The sequence below is a fragment of the Amia ocellicauda genome, chromosome 20, assembly GCF_036373705.1.
Source record: "Amia ocellicauda isolate fAmiCal2 chromosome 20, fAmiCal2.hap1, whole genome shotgun sequence".
Lineage (NCBI taxonomy): Eukaryota > Metazoa > Chordata > Actinopteri > Amiiformes > Amiidae > Amia > Amia ocellicauda.
Window position 1 is genome coordinate 16816239 of NC_089869.1, and position 17088 is coordinate 16833326.

The following is a 17088-nucleotide window of genomic DNA, read 5'->3' on the forward strand; positions in this document are numbered from 1 at the left end:
TTTAGTTTCCATTTCTGCTGAAGGTAAAAGGGTATCGAGTCAACTAAAAGGCAGAACAGCCGAGATGCTGCAGCAATGGTTGAAAGCCAGTGGGTGCAGTAGATTAAGTAATCTATGACAAATGATAATTCCTAGGTGTGAACACTTAGTATACAGTATCATAATATAACAGGCCTTGAATATCCCTTGCAGCACAGTCAGGACAATTAAGTTGAAGTGTATGGCACCACCAAGACCCTGCCTAGATCAGGACATCCCTCCAAACTGGATGACCGAGCAAGATGACTGATCAGAGACGCTACCCAGAGGTCAATGGCCACTTTGCTAGAGCTACAGGCTTTTATGGTCAAGACTGAGCAAAGTGTGCATATGACAACAATATCCCAAGCACTCCACAAATCTGACATGTATGGCAGGGCGGCAAGAAAGAAGCCATTGCTCAAGAAATCCCACCTTGAACACTTGATATTTTGTAGCCACGTGGCAGAAAGATCTGTGGTCTGAGTCGTCTGGCAAAACTGAAATGGAACTTTCTGGCCTAAATGCAAAGCGCTCTGTTTGGCGCAAACCCAACACAGCGCAGTGCAAACAGCGACAAAGAAGGTCCTCCAGAGTGTAACATAGTCCCCTACTGGCCAGAAAAGCCTCCAGCATCTGTGCCTATGTGTAAAGATGGTCTGTAGTGCTGCTAAAAATGACCTACCTCTTTACAGACACATAGTCTCTTTGACTTATAAATTAGATGGTAAGATCTAAACCTTAACATTTACGGAACTATAAATATTAAGATTAACAAAAGGTATATTTCTAACTTTTTAAAAATGTAGTTCCACACTTGGAGAATGTAAAAGGACATAACACAAAAAGAAAACTGGTACGTCTACAAAACAAATAAGGAAACTGTGATGTAAGTACATATTTGTTTGGTCTGTTGTGGTAGCAATAAAACCACTTCCAGTCTCAGCCCACGCTGGCATTTTGCCCGTCTCAGAAAATATGCCCAACCATATGTTTTCCATGTAAAAATATTTTAGCAAAAACCTCCCATGAATAATAAGATAGCTAAAAAATAAAGTACACTAAAAATCAGAGATTTTAAATATAGGATGATGCCATCGTAAAATAATATTACTGAATCTTGTGGTTTAGGATTTCACTGAAAGGCCTACACTGGAGTTACTTGCATATTTATAAAAAAATATTGGAAGTCATTCAGTGATTACTGTAATGACTATGGCCATATTTTGTCAATAACTACTTTATCCAGTATAGGGTCGCAGTGAGCTGGAGTCTGACCTGGCATATACAGGGTTAAAGGTAGGGAATGCCCAGGATGCACCATCAATCTGGTTCAGGGCTCATTGGGAAATGTTCAGACCAAATATTTACCTAAACACATTTGAGGAACATAAGCAACTTGCATGTAACGTTCCAATGTCTGCTCTTCACCAAGAGGTGGGAGTAAGTAGGTCTTTAATCAGGGTTTGCATCATTTCATTGTACTGCACAATTCGAAGAGAAAACATACTTTGCTCTGCAGCACACTTACAAATTGTATTGAGGATTCCAGTGTAGTGTTTAAAATGGTCAGATAATGTTAATCTTCCTAACCGAGACAAAATTAAACAATTAGTATTGAGATTAAGATCCTGCAATTCATTATTTTTTTAATGAAACCACAATACTGACCAAACTATTTTTGCAAGGTGTGATGACTGTATATATAAACAGCTCCGCTGGGGAGGTTTAACCAAACCAGGGTGATTCATATAACAACAGTAATGGCCTAAATAATTCAAGTTTAAACCAGACAGGGAGGGAAGCCACAAAAATGTAAAAGTATGTTAAAGATCTCTACTAAGGGCTGTTCAAATATGCTAACAGACAATAAGTGCAGTGTGCTGTCCAGACTGTTAGTTTAACTGGAATAAAACAATCTCTGGTTGTTATAGATATTGTGGTGTTATCTAACTGGACAAAGCAATTAGGCCCATAGCTTTTTATGATTTTAGTGAACTTAATAGATGTTTAAAACATAATGAATATATTTATCAAAAGTGGGTTGTAGGTAGATATTAAAAAAGTAAATATATAACTTGAAATACTGCAGCATTTAGTTGTGAGAAAAGAATAATATACAAGAAGCACTGAAAAAGTATAATTTGTAAAATGCATGCAGATGTACATTTACTCTGGGGTTTTAACTGTGAATCCCCCACCAAAAAAAGGGTCCTTGAGAACATCTTGCATATGCTAAAGAGTAGGAAAAAAGTTGATCTTGCCGAGAATTGTATTGATCAGAAAACAAAACATTCATCTAGTGATATTAATTACTGTGTCTTGGGTGCAGCCTCTGACCATGTCTACATGTGCGTAATAAGAGATTTGAAACGCTCCTCCATCGCTCCCCTCTTCTAGAATCAAGGTAAATTCAGATAATCGAGTGTTATCAGCACAAGCTATTAATCTTGAGAAAATTCATTCTGTCCATTGGTTGAGAGAAGTTTACTTGGAATCACATTTTCAATGGGTCTGTATTGGGAAGGATTAAGCAAAGACAACCATGCTTTGAAGCAAAAGATAGTGGTTTTCAAAGGAAGCGTCTAGACTTTCTTACCCAAATTGGCACTATAATGTGTCTGTGGTCAGTAGAGATTACTGCAGGTCCCCTCACTTCCATTCTGTATTAAACTGTCTCCATTCTCCAAAGACAATCTACATGTAGCAGGTAATAAATAAGATGATTTTAAATGCACTGGTTCCCAGGGGTTGTATGAAGAATTGAGCCAGTTCCAGACCAAAGCATTAATAATAGATGGAAACAAACCGCAGCATTAAGAGATGGAAACCATTAACAGCCTTGTAAGAATTCTTATGTTAGTTTTTTCCATTTAAAATCTCCATACATGCAGAGTTTTAAGTACCCTTAGGAAGCCATGATGTAACGTTAGCAGTTCAACAAAATCAGTTTCATAGAAAACAATTAAGACCCTCGTTGTGCACTTTAATAAAGAGTCTGCCACACCTTGGGGGAGTCGATTCGCACAACACAGGGCTGTTTTATGAATTGAAATTGGATTTAAGGTAGGGAGACACATTAATAGCTACATACGCAGTGCATTAGCTCTGATCCAGATGGTCAGTTATGTAGGCTAATCACTTGGCTTATTTTGGAATTGTTAACAATGACAGAATAAAGAAAAGCACAGTAGTTCTAATTTGACTTTGAATCTGACAGTGTGATTTGTGGATATTGTTTGAACAACCAGAAAAACAAAGTTCTAATGTATGAAATATAAAGCCGGTCTAGTGCAGCATTTAAGAAAGAAGAAATGTAATTAGCTGTCTGTTTAACTTTCCCAGTGATCTAATGCACTACCCCAGCACGGCAAGGCCTCTTGACGTCACGCATTTGGCAGACGATATCGATGTTCCAGCTCACAGTTACCCCCCATTCTTCCCTGGTGTTAATTCTGTGGGGAAGATCTTAACTTTTTAGAAGTATTGCTTTCTCTCAGAAAATGTAATCAAACTACTTTGAAGGCTTTCTGAAACTAATTGATTGTATATTAAAAAAGCAATGAGATATTACAACATCGTTTAGGTATGAAGAGTTTAACTTTCTTTAGTTCTTGATCGTACATTATACTTAATATTTACCCAGGTTGGTTCACATATCTTGTGCATGATACATTTTAGATCCCATTGCTAACTATGATTAACTTCACGCAATTCTTCAAAATGGACAATTCATTTCAACATCACACTACTAATAGGCAACTCTGTTTTTAGATTCCTATGAGGGATCTGTCAGGGGGACAGGGAATGCCAGTGTGTTGAAGAAACATGTTACATTTCATCTTTCAAATAGATGTAAAGCAGCTGCGAGACTGCAGGCCAGCTTGAGGAGAGAGTCTTTGCCAAGTTAAAATAAGCAGCTATGATGAATTAGAAATGTGCTCGCTCTCTCGTTTTCAGTCTATTGTGCTGCTGACTGTAAACAGAGAAAGGAAAGCAGTAAAACAATTGTGTCGAGGGTTCAATGGTGACTACACTGCCCTGAAGTGTTGATCACAGCTGCCTAGTGTCATGACTCAGTGAAGTAAGGCAACTGGCAAGGAAACAGAAGATTCATTTGTTATAAATGTTACAACGATTGTGCATCCCAGTAGTGTTTTCATTTGGAAAACCTTGGTTATTACTTCATGCTCTAAAGAAGGAATATATAGTGTAATGGTGTGTAAGGTTTCTGAAAGCTTCACAAAGTAATAAAACAGCCATTTATAATGTGTTGTTCCTATGAAGACATTTAAAATGATACAAAAATATAAGTCATTTATGACCAAACACATATCGAAATAGCTCTCTAAAATGAAAATGGAAAACATTTCCATTAGGCATAGGCTGTATAGTAATTATTTACTCAGAAATGCTTATGAATTGTGCCTTAACCAAACTACGAAAATAACCACAGTAAGATCTCCAACAACTCAAGCTTCCGAAGTCTGTAATTAAACTCAAAGGAGAGGCTGCAGGTATGCCCCTGGGCAGCGCAAACATCAGACCGCTTGTTTGACTGCCCCTCTCTCATCCCTGGAGGAAGCTTCCAAAATAAGTTCATTACATCCCCTCTGCTTAGACACTTCACAATACGGCCCATTGTCCCAGTAATCTTTGTATCCTTCAAAACTATGAGCTAGAATTACACATTAGAATATCTCAATGAGGTTGGAAACCATTTCAAAGCCCAAGGAGCCGCCGTATCATCCAACCGTGGCTTTTATCATTGGCTTTTTTTGACCTGCACTCAAGCAGGCAGTAAACTACAGAGGGCTTTCACATTTTTTTTTTCCTTTATCTAAACATTCTATTTTCTTATCGAGAAAACAATATGTTTAACGTTAGGCCTGTTTGTTTTTAATATAGCGATGTATTTATATTCACGGTGGAGATGAAAGCTTATAAAATGCATTACGTAACGGATACAAATTGGAATGATTATTCTGGGTTAAGCGACAAGAGCGTGGCATGACATCGCCCTGGAAGAGAGATGCACGGTTTAAAATAAGAAAACAAGCATAACTTTATGTGACACCTACAGGAGTTTGTGTTCTTTGGACCTGCGAGTGTCTTGGACTGCAGTTCAGACATGTGGGGCTCTGCCTTAGGCACAGCTACATTGTGAGAGAGGAGACTAAATCATGTACAAATAATGGAATAAATGATCTGGGAAAATGTGTGCTACAGGACCCGGTTTTGCTTATCTAAGCCTGGAATATTACAGACTCAGCTGGGCATGACTAACCCCTTTAGCTATTGTCAACTACAAAGGTCTTTTAAATCTATACCACTTGGTTTCCGTTTTCATTAATCCAGGATCGCCTGCAGTGTGATAAATTCCTAACAACTTCCGTACTTCAAGATAACCCCTTTATGCATTTCTGAAGCAGGAAGTGATCGGGGATATCAGTCCTTCAGAGCTCAAGAGTAGAAGGGAAGGAGAAGCGCTTCATCCTGATGCGTCTGCCCCTCGTCGGGACAGACGACAATTTTTTAAATGCGATTAAGAAATCTCCACGGCGCAGCCCACAATCTCGCCACCCCCCGACCTTGAACTTAACCCTCGATTCATGTGGCGCTACTGTGTTTGAAACGGTGTAATTATGCATTTGTATTGTGCAACAGTCATTTCATAAAAACATCTACGATCTCCAGATGTGGAGAAGTATTTTTTTACTACCTACCACTGGACAAAAAGACAAACAACCAACACTTTCCTGTCCTATTGTTAGTTTACCATAAAGAACACCAAAAGACGCAATTTAATGTGAACTAATAATTTTGCTCCATGTTTTTGTATGTATGTATGTATATATAAAAGGGTGACACTTACACAATGTTGACAAGCATGAATTGTAGTTTGGCTGCAACAAAGATTCATTAGTCTTAGGTTGACATCATTAAAGCAAGGGTGTGGGATATGAAGTCTTCAACTTGATCTTCCACATAATGCCTTGAACTCCCCTTTCAGTGATTCTGGCAAGCTGTGGTTAAGACATAAAACAATTCCTCCTAACATCTGCACTCAATTTATCTTGTTTGATTCCATTAAAGAAGCGGTCCGGTGATGTGTGTTCTGATCTCAGCTAATAATGTTGTTTCAACGGCGTTATGAATAACACGTATGATTTATCGACTGACACAAAATCTTGACGTTTCAGAATTGTTTTTTGAGCATGAGAGATCATCTTACCATGACTAATTTATTTCTACAACAGGAGCAGGAGATTCACTCACTAATTTGAAAAGAGAATGCAAATGTTCTGCATCGGAAGATAACTACTCAATCCACTACAGACATTTCCAGTTCATATGAGCTGTCATGATATGGTAATGGTTTTAGTTTTTCAGTTATTCCCATATTGTTTGGCAAAACCATCTCAGCATCTCCATCATCATTTGTAATAAGGACCTGATACCAATGTTAGGTTCTCCAGTGTACCTACAGATCCTAGTGTCTCTAAAGCAGAAAGTCTTGTTGAAGCGCAAAGGGAGCAAAAACGTCCTCAATGTTTGAATTATTCAACCACTACATTCGGTCAGAGACAAGACCACAGAATTGACAACTCATCTGTATCACTGACGGATTTTTTCCCCACAAGATTGTTCTGAAATAGGCTTATCCTGTCCCTGTCTCCTGTCTTTTTTTCAGTAATCTGATTCCTTTCCATCGCAGGGCTTTATAAACCTCTTTAGGCTGCAATGGTTGCTTTCCATTCAAAGCATAGCAGAAGCTAACAGTATTAGAACATAGCGTTATTGTTTCGTCCCTGTAAAAAAGGTGTGGGTGAATTTTTTCGTTAATTGACTCTTCAGAAGATCAAAACCAATGTTACATTTAACAGTTTATTTATTTTTAATTTTTTTACAAAACAAATGTGGCAATAGAAAAAAAAAACAATGCAATAAGGTTAGCAGTTGTGAATAAACTTAAAAAAGAAACATTACAGACAGCTTTAAGGCACTGTAATTTTGGGGGTGTGGTCAGAACATGGCCATATAGATAAAAGGGATAACAATTTGGTATTTAGGCTTTATAACGTATTTTCATGCAGTGGACGTTAGGATTACGCCTTTCAGAGATTTTATTTCAGTGGGAGAAAATCAATATAGAAGATGTTTTAATTGAGTCATGTTGTACTTCAAATCAGCAATTATAAAAGCATTTTAATATCACAGCAGACATATTTACAGAATAACACTTATTAAATTATGGTATTAAAATAATGCTAATACAAATTGAAAAGGGTTCTAACATCCTGGACAAGTCAGCTACAATGCAGCACTGTGGTATTTGTGCAATTTGAAATGGACATTCATATTTATACCTATACATTTTTTTTTAAGCAAGTCAGACTGATCTTAATACACACACGGACCTACAGATTAGGGATAAGAAAAAAATATTAAGCATAAAACAAACATGGCATAACTTCATAATGAAACTAAAAATATATGTAGCATTTTTATGCAGATATTCATAATGTTTAAATTTGTTCCCTCAAAAAACAAAAACCTAACAAAATACTGTCAGTAAAAACACAATTTATAAAAAAAAATCTGAGTAAATTATCATTTAAATTAAGATATAAGTTATCAGACTTTTTTTAAATAGGATGAGTATCGGATTCCTTTAGCTGATACAAGTTTCAATAGGACTGCTTTTCCAATTTCCCATCATTATTCTTAGCTCTTGAGTGAAAGAGCACAGATAATTCGTATTTCACAATCCTTTCTTGTTTGTTCATTCTATACGTTTATTTAAATATTTTGTCTCCACACATTTTCATAAAATGAAACCTATATGTTGGTACATACTGTTCTCCTGCAAAGGTAAAATTAAACTACAGACGTCACTATTCTCGTATCCGCCATTGGATTTCACTGTTGAGTACAATTTAATATAAGGTGACATGCTGTCAAATGTCATTATCACAGTCAATGCATTTTAGATCCACAATGGCAGTGAATGGTGTGAAAATAGCTGTTGACAAATAAGTTTTATGTCATATAGACAAACAATGAGAATATTCTAGCTTAATGTAATATTTTTCTATTTTTTGATGTTGAAGACAGACCGATGTGCCACATAACACTGATTGGAAAACTGACCTACTCCAAACTTTGACCCACCTGATATTTGCATATTAAAAAAACAATACTTAATGACAGCTTAAAATTGGGATATGGGTATATAAAAGCTTCTGGCAAACAAAATAAATAGTGGATTTCTAATTTGGTCTGTGTCAATTTAATTTGTTTAAATACATGCATTTGTAGCTGTTATTTGTATTATTTATCAGTACACCTCGATTATGAAGATTATAAACTCTATTTAATTACAATAATGGTGTCTTATTCACTTACACAAATATAGTTTCTCAAATCTAGTTTCATATTTTGTTGTATAGGGGAGGAACAAACCACATCTTTTACTAATATATTTTACAATTTATTACTACAGTGTTTATATACAGTACTTCTACACTAATAGTTCTAGTAGAGAACAGGTCAGTATAGCTTGAAGGAAACTAAATGCATCATACCAATTTGCATATGGAAAGTACTGGTAGCTTAAACATGTATTTTGGTATTGTATTTAAGAAGGGCAAATCATGTCACAATTGAGAAGTAGACAATGTTCTGCTTTTGCATTCAGTATGTTCACAACATTGACTGTATTCGACGAACGCAAATACATTATACTTTTGCTGCCTTAACAATTTCCAAACGTAGGTTTCACTGAACTGTTTTTTGTTTTTTTTTCTTCTACAAGCAAATTCAATGACATCACAGAAAAATCTAGTACTTTATGGTCATGAGTCATTACTTACATTACTGGGGATTAAAGAGACTTCACCTCCTGCTTTTTCACTGTGAATTCAACTATTTTCTGAAACCTTAATCACACTCCTAATGCAGAGCAGACTTGGTAGCCAGAAACATATATATTTTTAAATTAATGCCATACACATTCACCAAACGTGGCTTAATCGGAGTGAGATGACGTTTCTAAACTATATCAAAGTCATGTGCATATATGTTTATTGCATTATTACCAACAATCAATTTCTCAGTGCTATCATACAGAATTCAGATAGCCAGCACTAAGTGATTTGATTCTCAAGAAAAAGGCTGCATGTCCTAAAATGAATCTACCACTGTTAAAAAAATAATAATAATTAAGGAACATGACAGAAAAAAAATATAAATACTATGTAAAAAATATGAAAACCATATACTGAAATACTCATTAATAGAAATAACACCATTCCTAAAATTATAAAATAGCTTTTCAATGTCATTGTCTATACATTAAAGAGTTACAAAGGGATTTCCCAGCAATTCCTCAATGCATGCAATGCATCTTTCCAAACATTTATTGAAGAGTCTCAGACATTGAGTATAGATTAAACATATTTTAAGACTAAGATGATGCTATAATTTGTTGCTGGGAATAAGGGCACTTATCTTTCTGGTGTCTTTTTCTTAGAATTCTGCTTCTTCTCTGTATTTTTCTTCAAAAAGGGTTAATACATTTTCCTTACTATTAAACACATCCTCCCAATTATTCATAAATTCATATTATTTCCAAACAGAAGATGGCTACCAAGTTCACTTGCATACAAACAATATTAATAGTTGTAGTCAATGTTAGGTGGTAATTGGACATATGTCTGAAATTACACAGAAAACTAAATACATGTACAATTTATAGCGTTAGGAACTGTAATTGTACTGTTATTTCTACACCTACAAGTAGAACCCCTACCTGGACTGATGGACTGATGTACACCACATCAGTGCAGAGCCCAGAAAACCAAGTATGAGTTTATATCGTGACAAGGAGCCAATATCTTCAACTAAATGGCTTGTTCATGAGTGACTTTGGCTAAACAATATTTAGAAACCTTGAGAGATATAATGGGAAATGCCTTTGATTCAATTGAAGTCCAGATAAAAGTGGGTTAGGTTTCCTGGCACTCAGTGGAGGATTGTCACTAGAGTGCAATGAGGAGGAGAAAATGATGAATGATAATGAACCGCGACTTCAATATTATCCAGAGTAAACCAGGTCCGTCTTGACAGGATATTGTCCTTCTGCACAGCAGTATCAAGGCAATGCAGTGTGCAAAGCCATTTTCAAAGTCAACTCCCCTTTAAAATGAAACGCATTGCAATACATTTAAGAAAAAAAACACATTCAACTAATAAAAACATATCTTCCCTATTTTGGTAGTGGCAGTCTTTACCAAAACAAGGGACAGTGGACACAGTGAGTCGCTGTATCCCAACAGTTTTTCAAGCACTGCGTGGTGCCAGAGCAGCTCCCTCTTCATGAGATTAATGGCTAATTTTAAAGACGACATACAATCGGAGAGAACTATTGAAAGTACAGAGAGAAAGCAAGTTATTTTTTCCATCCCTGTATTATTTTTTAACCATACATCAAAAAACCTATAACAAAAGATTACATCCTTTAGAGCTGAATTGCATGTTGTTTTCACTGGCTATACCGCTATGAATCAATATTACTCCAGAAATGTTTGCTTTTAAAAACTGAAATAAGAATTATACATACATACATACATATATATATATATATATATATATATATAGTTGTAAAAGGCAGGATCATGAGTTTGGGACTCTTGAAAACAAATCTGTTTAAGGCATTAAAAATGTATGTGTGTAAGGCGGTCCAGGCGAAGCTCGAGATATTTTTGGCAGTGCAGTTCACAGTGACTGTCTCTCAAATGAACTCCCCTCGGAAAGGAAGCGAGTGGACGTTCTGCTGTTGCCAGCGGCAGCGCAGACGGGCAAGTGGTGTGTCCTTTGGGTTTTCAAACTCGGAGAAACCCAGCTGGTTGAGAATGTCATAAACACCAGCCCTGGCAGCCACCTACAAGACATAAACACAGGAAGCACACTTACAAAAAAAGTCAACTGAACATTACCCAGAGTGTGCTCTTTTGGAAAATTTGTCCCACACCTCCTTACCTTTAAAAAGTCACTTTCGTTGATGGGCAAACATCAAAAGTGAAGCTCAAATATTCAAGCAAACACACATTTTCCATCCCCCTTAAAATGTAGGCTATCAACCAAACTGAGCGAGAACCCATGTGTCAGGCTGGAGTTCAGGATGATACAGGAGCAAAGCCCAGTTTGACATAATAGGCATATAAAAGTCAGAAGTTAATCTTAGCTTCTCTTTCAATTAATGCTTGCCCTGAAACTAAATTTTAAATACATTTGGAGCAGATGTGCAGATCCTAGTTCATTGTTATGAATCACGTGTGGTATGCACCGTGTGTGTGTGTGTCTGTGTTTGTTGTGTGTGTGTGCGTGCGTGCGTGTAACCCACACAGAAATGAGAGGAATGCTCATTTCGGTGTCATGCCGCAGGAGAGCTATGAGTGTATTTCCTAGGTTTCTCCAGGCTACGCCGTTCTTCCTGATAATCATGGTTGGAATTCCATGAAATCAGATTGAGAGGAAACTCTGGATAGAAAGGTTTAAGAGCAGTGGTTGTGGGAGCCGAGGAAACACTGCGTAAACGCTGGTAATTATAACCCTATCTGAGAACAACAAGCCAATTAGTTATTCACTTTCAGCCAACAACAGAAATAGTTTTAATTTAGAAACTGACACTCTGAACTAGGACAAACAATAAACCACAAAATGTTTCTGTGAATTCAGTGGCAGATTTTTTATTTATTTTTATATATATATATGACTGACTAAAGTTGCCAGCACTCAGTTAGGTCACAATACCTCTGAGAAGCCATTATGGTCTCTGTGCGGTCTTCTGATGGAAATTCTTACCAGTACTTAAACAAGAGCTGGAAGGTAATTCCTAAAATCTTTATGGATCTGCAATGTTTACAGCACTGGTTCGTATAGATGACATCTGGTTACTGAAGAACAACAACACATTCCTATACCAACTTCCTGAATTCAGGCAGACAAAATAGGGTAAATACATAATTAAAGTGGACCCAGCTTGCTTCATTTACACCGCCTATTATTTACACTCAGCAGGGACTGGACGCCTTGGCAAAAATACACACCATCATTTCTAGAATGAGTGTCTCTATTTAAGCACGTAAGTAAATTAAATTTCATGATATTACGGAAAGTCGTAGCAGATGCCTAAAACAAAGTAAGGATAGAAAGAAGATATATGTGAATACTTGGACAATGTAAAACACAAAGCTTAATTTGTCTCTGCACTCACTAGCACGTGTTTATACTTTGAGGGGTGGATCGAATGGGTAATGGTGTTCCAGTGGTAGCAGACTCACTTTTGCAATCTCTCTCTATCACAGTCTCCGCTATTTAGTGAAAAATGTATCTGAATTTTTAAAAACTTCCAAGCCTCCCAGCTCCACTAAATGTCATGTAAAGCCCCGGTGATTTAAATGACCATGTGTGCACATCATACAAAAACAGTAACTCTGAAGCCGCTAATTTGTATCACAGATTTATCGGGATTTGGGGCCGTCTAATTGTCTATATTCTGTTTACAGTGGAGTTCCAACGGTGTCTTTCACTGGTATTAAACGTTTCATTGCTTAACTGGCAGCGTTTAAATGAAAACATGGCGTTATGAAAGACAAGCTGCCACAGGTCTGGTAGCCACATGGACACTTAAAAGAAACGACCTCGATAACAGTTAAGATATTTGAAAGTATCTGCTACAGTGCTTAACTGGTATGTGAAAAATGTTGACAGAGACAGTATAACAAAAATCTGGAAATTAATATTAACTCGATTTTGGTTGCAAAAGAGGGTGAAAACTAAATATGGCAACAACAAAAGGACTATCAGACACACATTCGGATCTTTCCTTTGGCACAGACAAAACTAAATTTTGTTATCAGATTGAGTTGATTCCCATTACCAGTTTATCTATGACATACACCCTTGTTTTTCTATACTGGAACACGATTCTTCCCCCTCTGTAATTTTTTGAGCATCTTAGTGGAAATGAGCAAAAACAACTTTGGGTATTTTAACAGTTGAGGTGTGCCCTTCCTGACCCAACAGTTGCTCACCTAGATTTTTCTCTCAGATTTTGGTGTCTGAGTACAGCGAATTAAGACACAGCCAACGAGCGTTCTTATCCTGTGAAACAGTGCGTTGCCTGAACTTCTCTGTACTTCGAACCTAGCACGTCTGATTATGAGTGGAGCTGGCAGATGTTTCTTTCATCTCATTTTGAGAAGATCACTCTTGCCAATACACATTAACAGCTCCAATGGAAACGGAGAGGGGGAATCTTTCCCACAGTGCACCATCGGAGAAGGCCCTACATACCACAGAGGTACCAAGGTATAGAGAAAGAATGGGTACTACTGTAGCATACATGGAAAAAAGATTCCTCTTCAGTCTCCCATTAATTTATACATGTTTTTAACTAACTTACATAGACCGTATTTAGAAATTATATTTAATCAATTCCATAACTATCAAAATGACAGTTGTCATAAAAAGACTAACTGGTAATGACAATGTTAACAGACTTCTGAAGACTAGAGCGTTTTCATTAGGCACAGTGACATTTAATCCCCCCGTCCTATGATGTGGCTATTTAAAACATTGTCAGGCAGGGAGATTAAGCCCCTATTAAACCCAGGGCTATGAGGTCTCCCAAATTATCCTGCGCTTTTGTCTCTCCCGTTAGGTTAATGATCCTTGCTGCAGGCCTGTTGTGATTGTTCCTGGAATAATGGAACAGCACATGGATCAGAGCACTTCATGTAGTAGCTGGGATTAAAGTGCAATATTATGATTATTATTCATTGCCCACAAGTACAGCTCACTCAAACCAACACAGCCTCCAGGAGAGCATCACTGCGACAATGTTGCTGAATCGACTGAATGAAGAAATTAAGCAATGCAAAGACTATATTTTCCAGTTGACTGAACAGTAAGTAAGTAATTCTGACCTCCTCTACTCTCCTTCTTCCTCTCCTTCGACTGACTTTTACGATCTCCATTCCTCTTGGCTCCACTACCTTCACCCCTTCCTCCTCAACCCAAAAACCTACGCATGACCCATGACCACACATCTTCCCCTGATATATGAATGAGCTTCCAGTGAGCAGGAGGACTGCAGTGTCTAAGCACCTTTCAACTCCTGTTTAAAACACATCCATATAGATTAATTGTATATATACATATTGTTAACCTAGGAATGTGCAACATTGTATATTAGTGGTCTGTAAAAATAGGTAAAGTCACCGTGGATGAAGGCATTCTGTTACATGTTACGTAATAATCACAATAATAATGTTAATCATAACTGTTAAATTAAAATATATATATCTTGATTTAACTTTCAAAAGTTCATTAATTTCAGATACACAATAAATAATGAAGAGTTTAACATGAGGAAAGCTGTCCCTTTAATAACTGCATGCGAATTTCACTGCACAATGCCATTCAATACATTAGGACACTGAGAACTGCTATAACGGAGGTTTATAATGCCTACGACCTTGTGGGAACTGCGCCTTTCTATTTTATAATGTCGAATGCGGACAAATATTCCAGATAGGGGACATAGCGGACTGTCAGTAATTTGTTAGGAATGCACATAAATTCCATGCTTTACTGTATGAGCACAGCTGGCCAAACCATGCCAAACAGTTAATGCACCAATATAAACAGAGGTCCCAGCACCCATTGACAATGGGCCTAGAATAAGCTTGTAAATTCCAGGAGAAAAATCCTATCGAAACCTCTGTTACGGTTCACAGCGCAGACAAACTGGAAAGTACAAATAACCCCCAACCCACCAGCATAACTGGTGCAATTTCCAAATCTTCACTTTTGACAGCTGTTGATTTTAAAATAACTAAATGTATGAATGTAGGTGAAACCAATGTCCATTTGGTTTTCTCCATAGATATCAGTTTGTTTGAAAATGTAGACAGTTCTTTGTTCTCTTCAAGATGGCAATGCAGATTATAAAGAGAATTTCACTCTCTTCTACAGCTGTGCTTCATCAGATATACATGAAGTATAAATAATGAATACTCCCTAATCCGATTCAAGAATTGAAACAAATGCATTACATTACAAATAAGAACATTTAGTCAAATTAATGCAATCATCTATTTTCTCATTGTTGTTTCTTTAACATTTTATTTTCTGCACCTTCTACAAATGATTTCTTTGAGAAACTGATATGATTTGTTTGGTCCTTCCTGTTCCCTGACCCTGGTGAACATTCTTGCAGCCTGATGCAATTTAATGACTTCATATGTTAACAAATGTTCTAGTACACATCCATTCCTTTCTCACACTCCAGCCTCACACGTTGGCCAGCAGGGGTGGACTGGGACCAAAAAACGGCCGTGGACTTGGGGGGGACAGCTGCTGGTGAAGGGCGGTCCGGGGGGGGTGGGGGGGTGCCGGTGAATTGCAGTCCGGAAATCCACACCAGACAACCGTCCCACACGGGAGTCGAGCGGCCCACCAAACTAAAAAATGGTCAGGCCCTTCTGGCAGAATTGCCCTGTGGCCAGTCGGTTGGCCAGATAGAAACAGGTGCATTTACTTCCCCCCTCCCACTTTCTTTTAGCACAGTGCCACTTATCTTCCCTTACGAATGTTCCCCTGTCCCCTAAACTGGAGGCCTAAGAGGCACCCCCACCCCAGAGGGCTGATAAGGCACCCCCAACAGGGTCCCCCACTAGAGGGAATACCACAGCTAACAGCACCTAAAAATGTAATGATCTTCTTGCTGCTGTATAATATAATTATACTGCCTGGAGGGGAGGCAACCATTAGGCCTTATTTGGGAGCTAGAACCATCACCACCACCTCTGGCAGTCATGAGGAGATCCATCCATCAGAGGAATGACGATGGATGCCATTGATGATGATGTTCACTACATGCATACATACACTGGGAACACTCACCTCATACATCCAGACACTGAACGGTCTCTGCCAGGAGTCTTTCTTCTCCAGGTGTAGATAGGTGTTGAAGAGAATGAGGTAAATGTAGCGCTCAAGGTACTGCAGACTCTTCAGCAGTAACAGCTGCATTTCTTTCTCACACTTGGCCGTCTTAATCTGAAAGAGAAACAGCAACTTTATTGACTTTAATATGCAGCTGGATTAAAAAAAAAAGTCACTTCTGCTTCTTCGCAGCAGATGTTTCAAATGTCATAATACACATATATCATCATAACTTGTCTATTTTGAGATGGTAGCGGTCTTGAACATTACTCTGACCATATGTTTCTTGTTAGTTTAATATTGAAGTAGAAGACAACAATTTCTGAGATGTACAAATATGTTTGGGTTTTTTTCTTTGGCCAGCCCATATGTGCAAGTGACTTTGTAAATGAGCTCTACACATGGAGCCAGGCATTCCAAATGTAAGCTTAATCAAAAAAAAAAAAAAAAAGATTGTGAGACTGGTTAATCTTAAAAGGCTATACTACTTAACTGAAGAAAACAAAGAATCAGGAAAGGCACTGCATCAAGGCTTTTCCCACTGTACTATTTCTCCCAAATTAAACAAGGTACCATCCAAACTTAAATAAAAGCCTCTATTCTTCTGAAGGTAGTTAGATTTCCATTTTTTTAAACTTAATTTACAGTATTTTAGTTTAAGGAATGTGTACAGTACAGAGGCCTTGTAAAACAGATTAACAAAACAGGTAAGGCTATAGCCTTCTGTGAACAGCAACTGTAAGGGAAAATAGACCTTTAGTCCAAAACCCTGGGACCCCCAATAGTCCTGTAGTGTTGTAACAACTTATATGTATAAGATGGACTAGTTTTTACTGTCCCCTATTCTCAATTCAGGAGCATCTTTGACATTTAACATGGAAATCACTTTCAGAGCTCATTTTGACAAGCAATACAAAGCAGAAAGGATTTATATATGTGACAGCTGTAAAACATATATACACACACACACACATATACATAAATACATACATAAATATATATATACACACATATTATATATATACACATACATACACATACATATACATATAC

General features: G+C 37.4%; 1 protein-coding gene across 2 annotated transcripts in view; it reads right to left on the reverse strand.

Annotated features, from left to right (window-relative positions):
• Window positions 1–6892: 6892 nt before the first annotated feature.
• pald1a (phosphatase domain containing paladin 1a) overlaps window positions 6893–17088 on the reverse strand; it is a 65436-nt gene continuing 55240 nt past the window's right edge. For both annotated transcript variants that reach the window (XM_066692895.1, XM_066692894.1), the window contains exons 19-20: window positions 15994–16149; window positions 6893–10963 (exon numbers count right to left, since the gene is read on the reverse strand). In XM_066692895.1, the coding sequence (XP_066548992.1) occupies window positions 10814–10963; window positions 15994–16149 (306 nt within the window). In that variant the 3' untranslated portion in view covers window positions 6893–10813. The remainder of the gene's footprint in view (window positions 10964–15993; window positions 16150–17088) is intronic.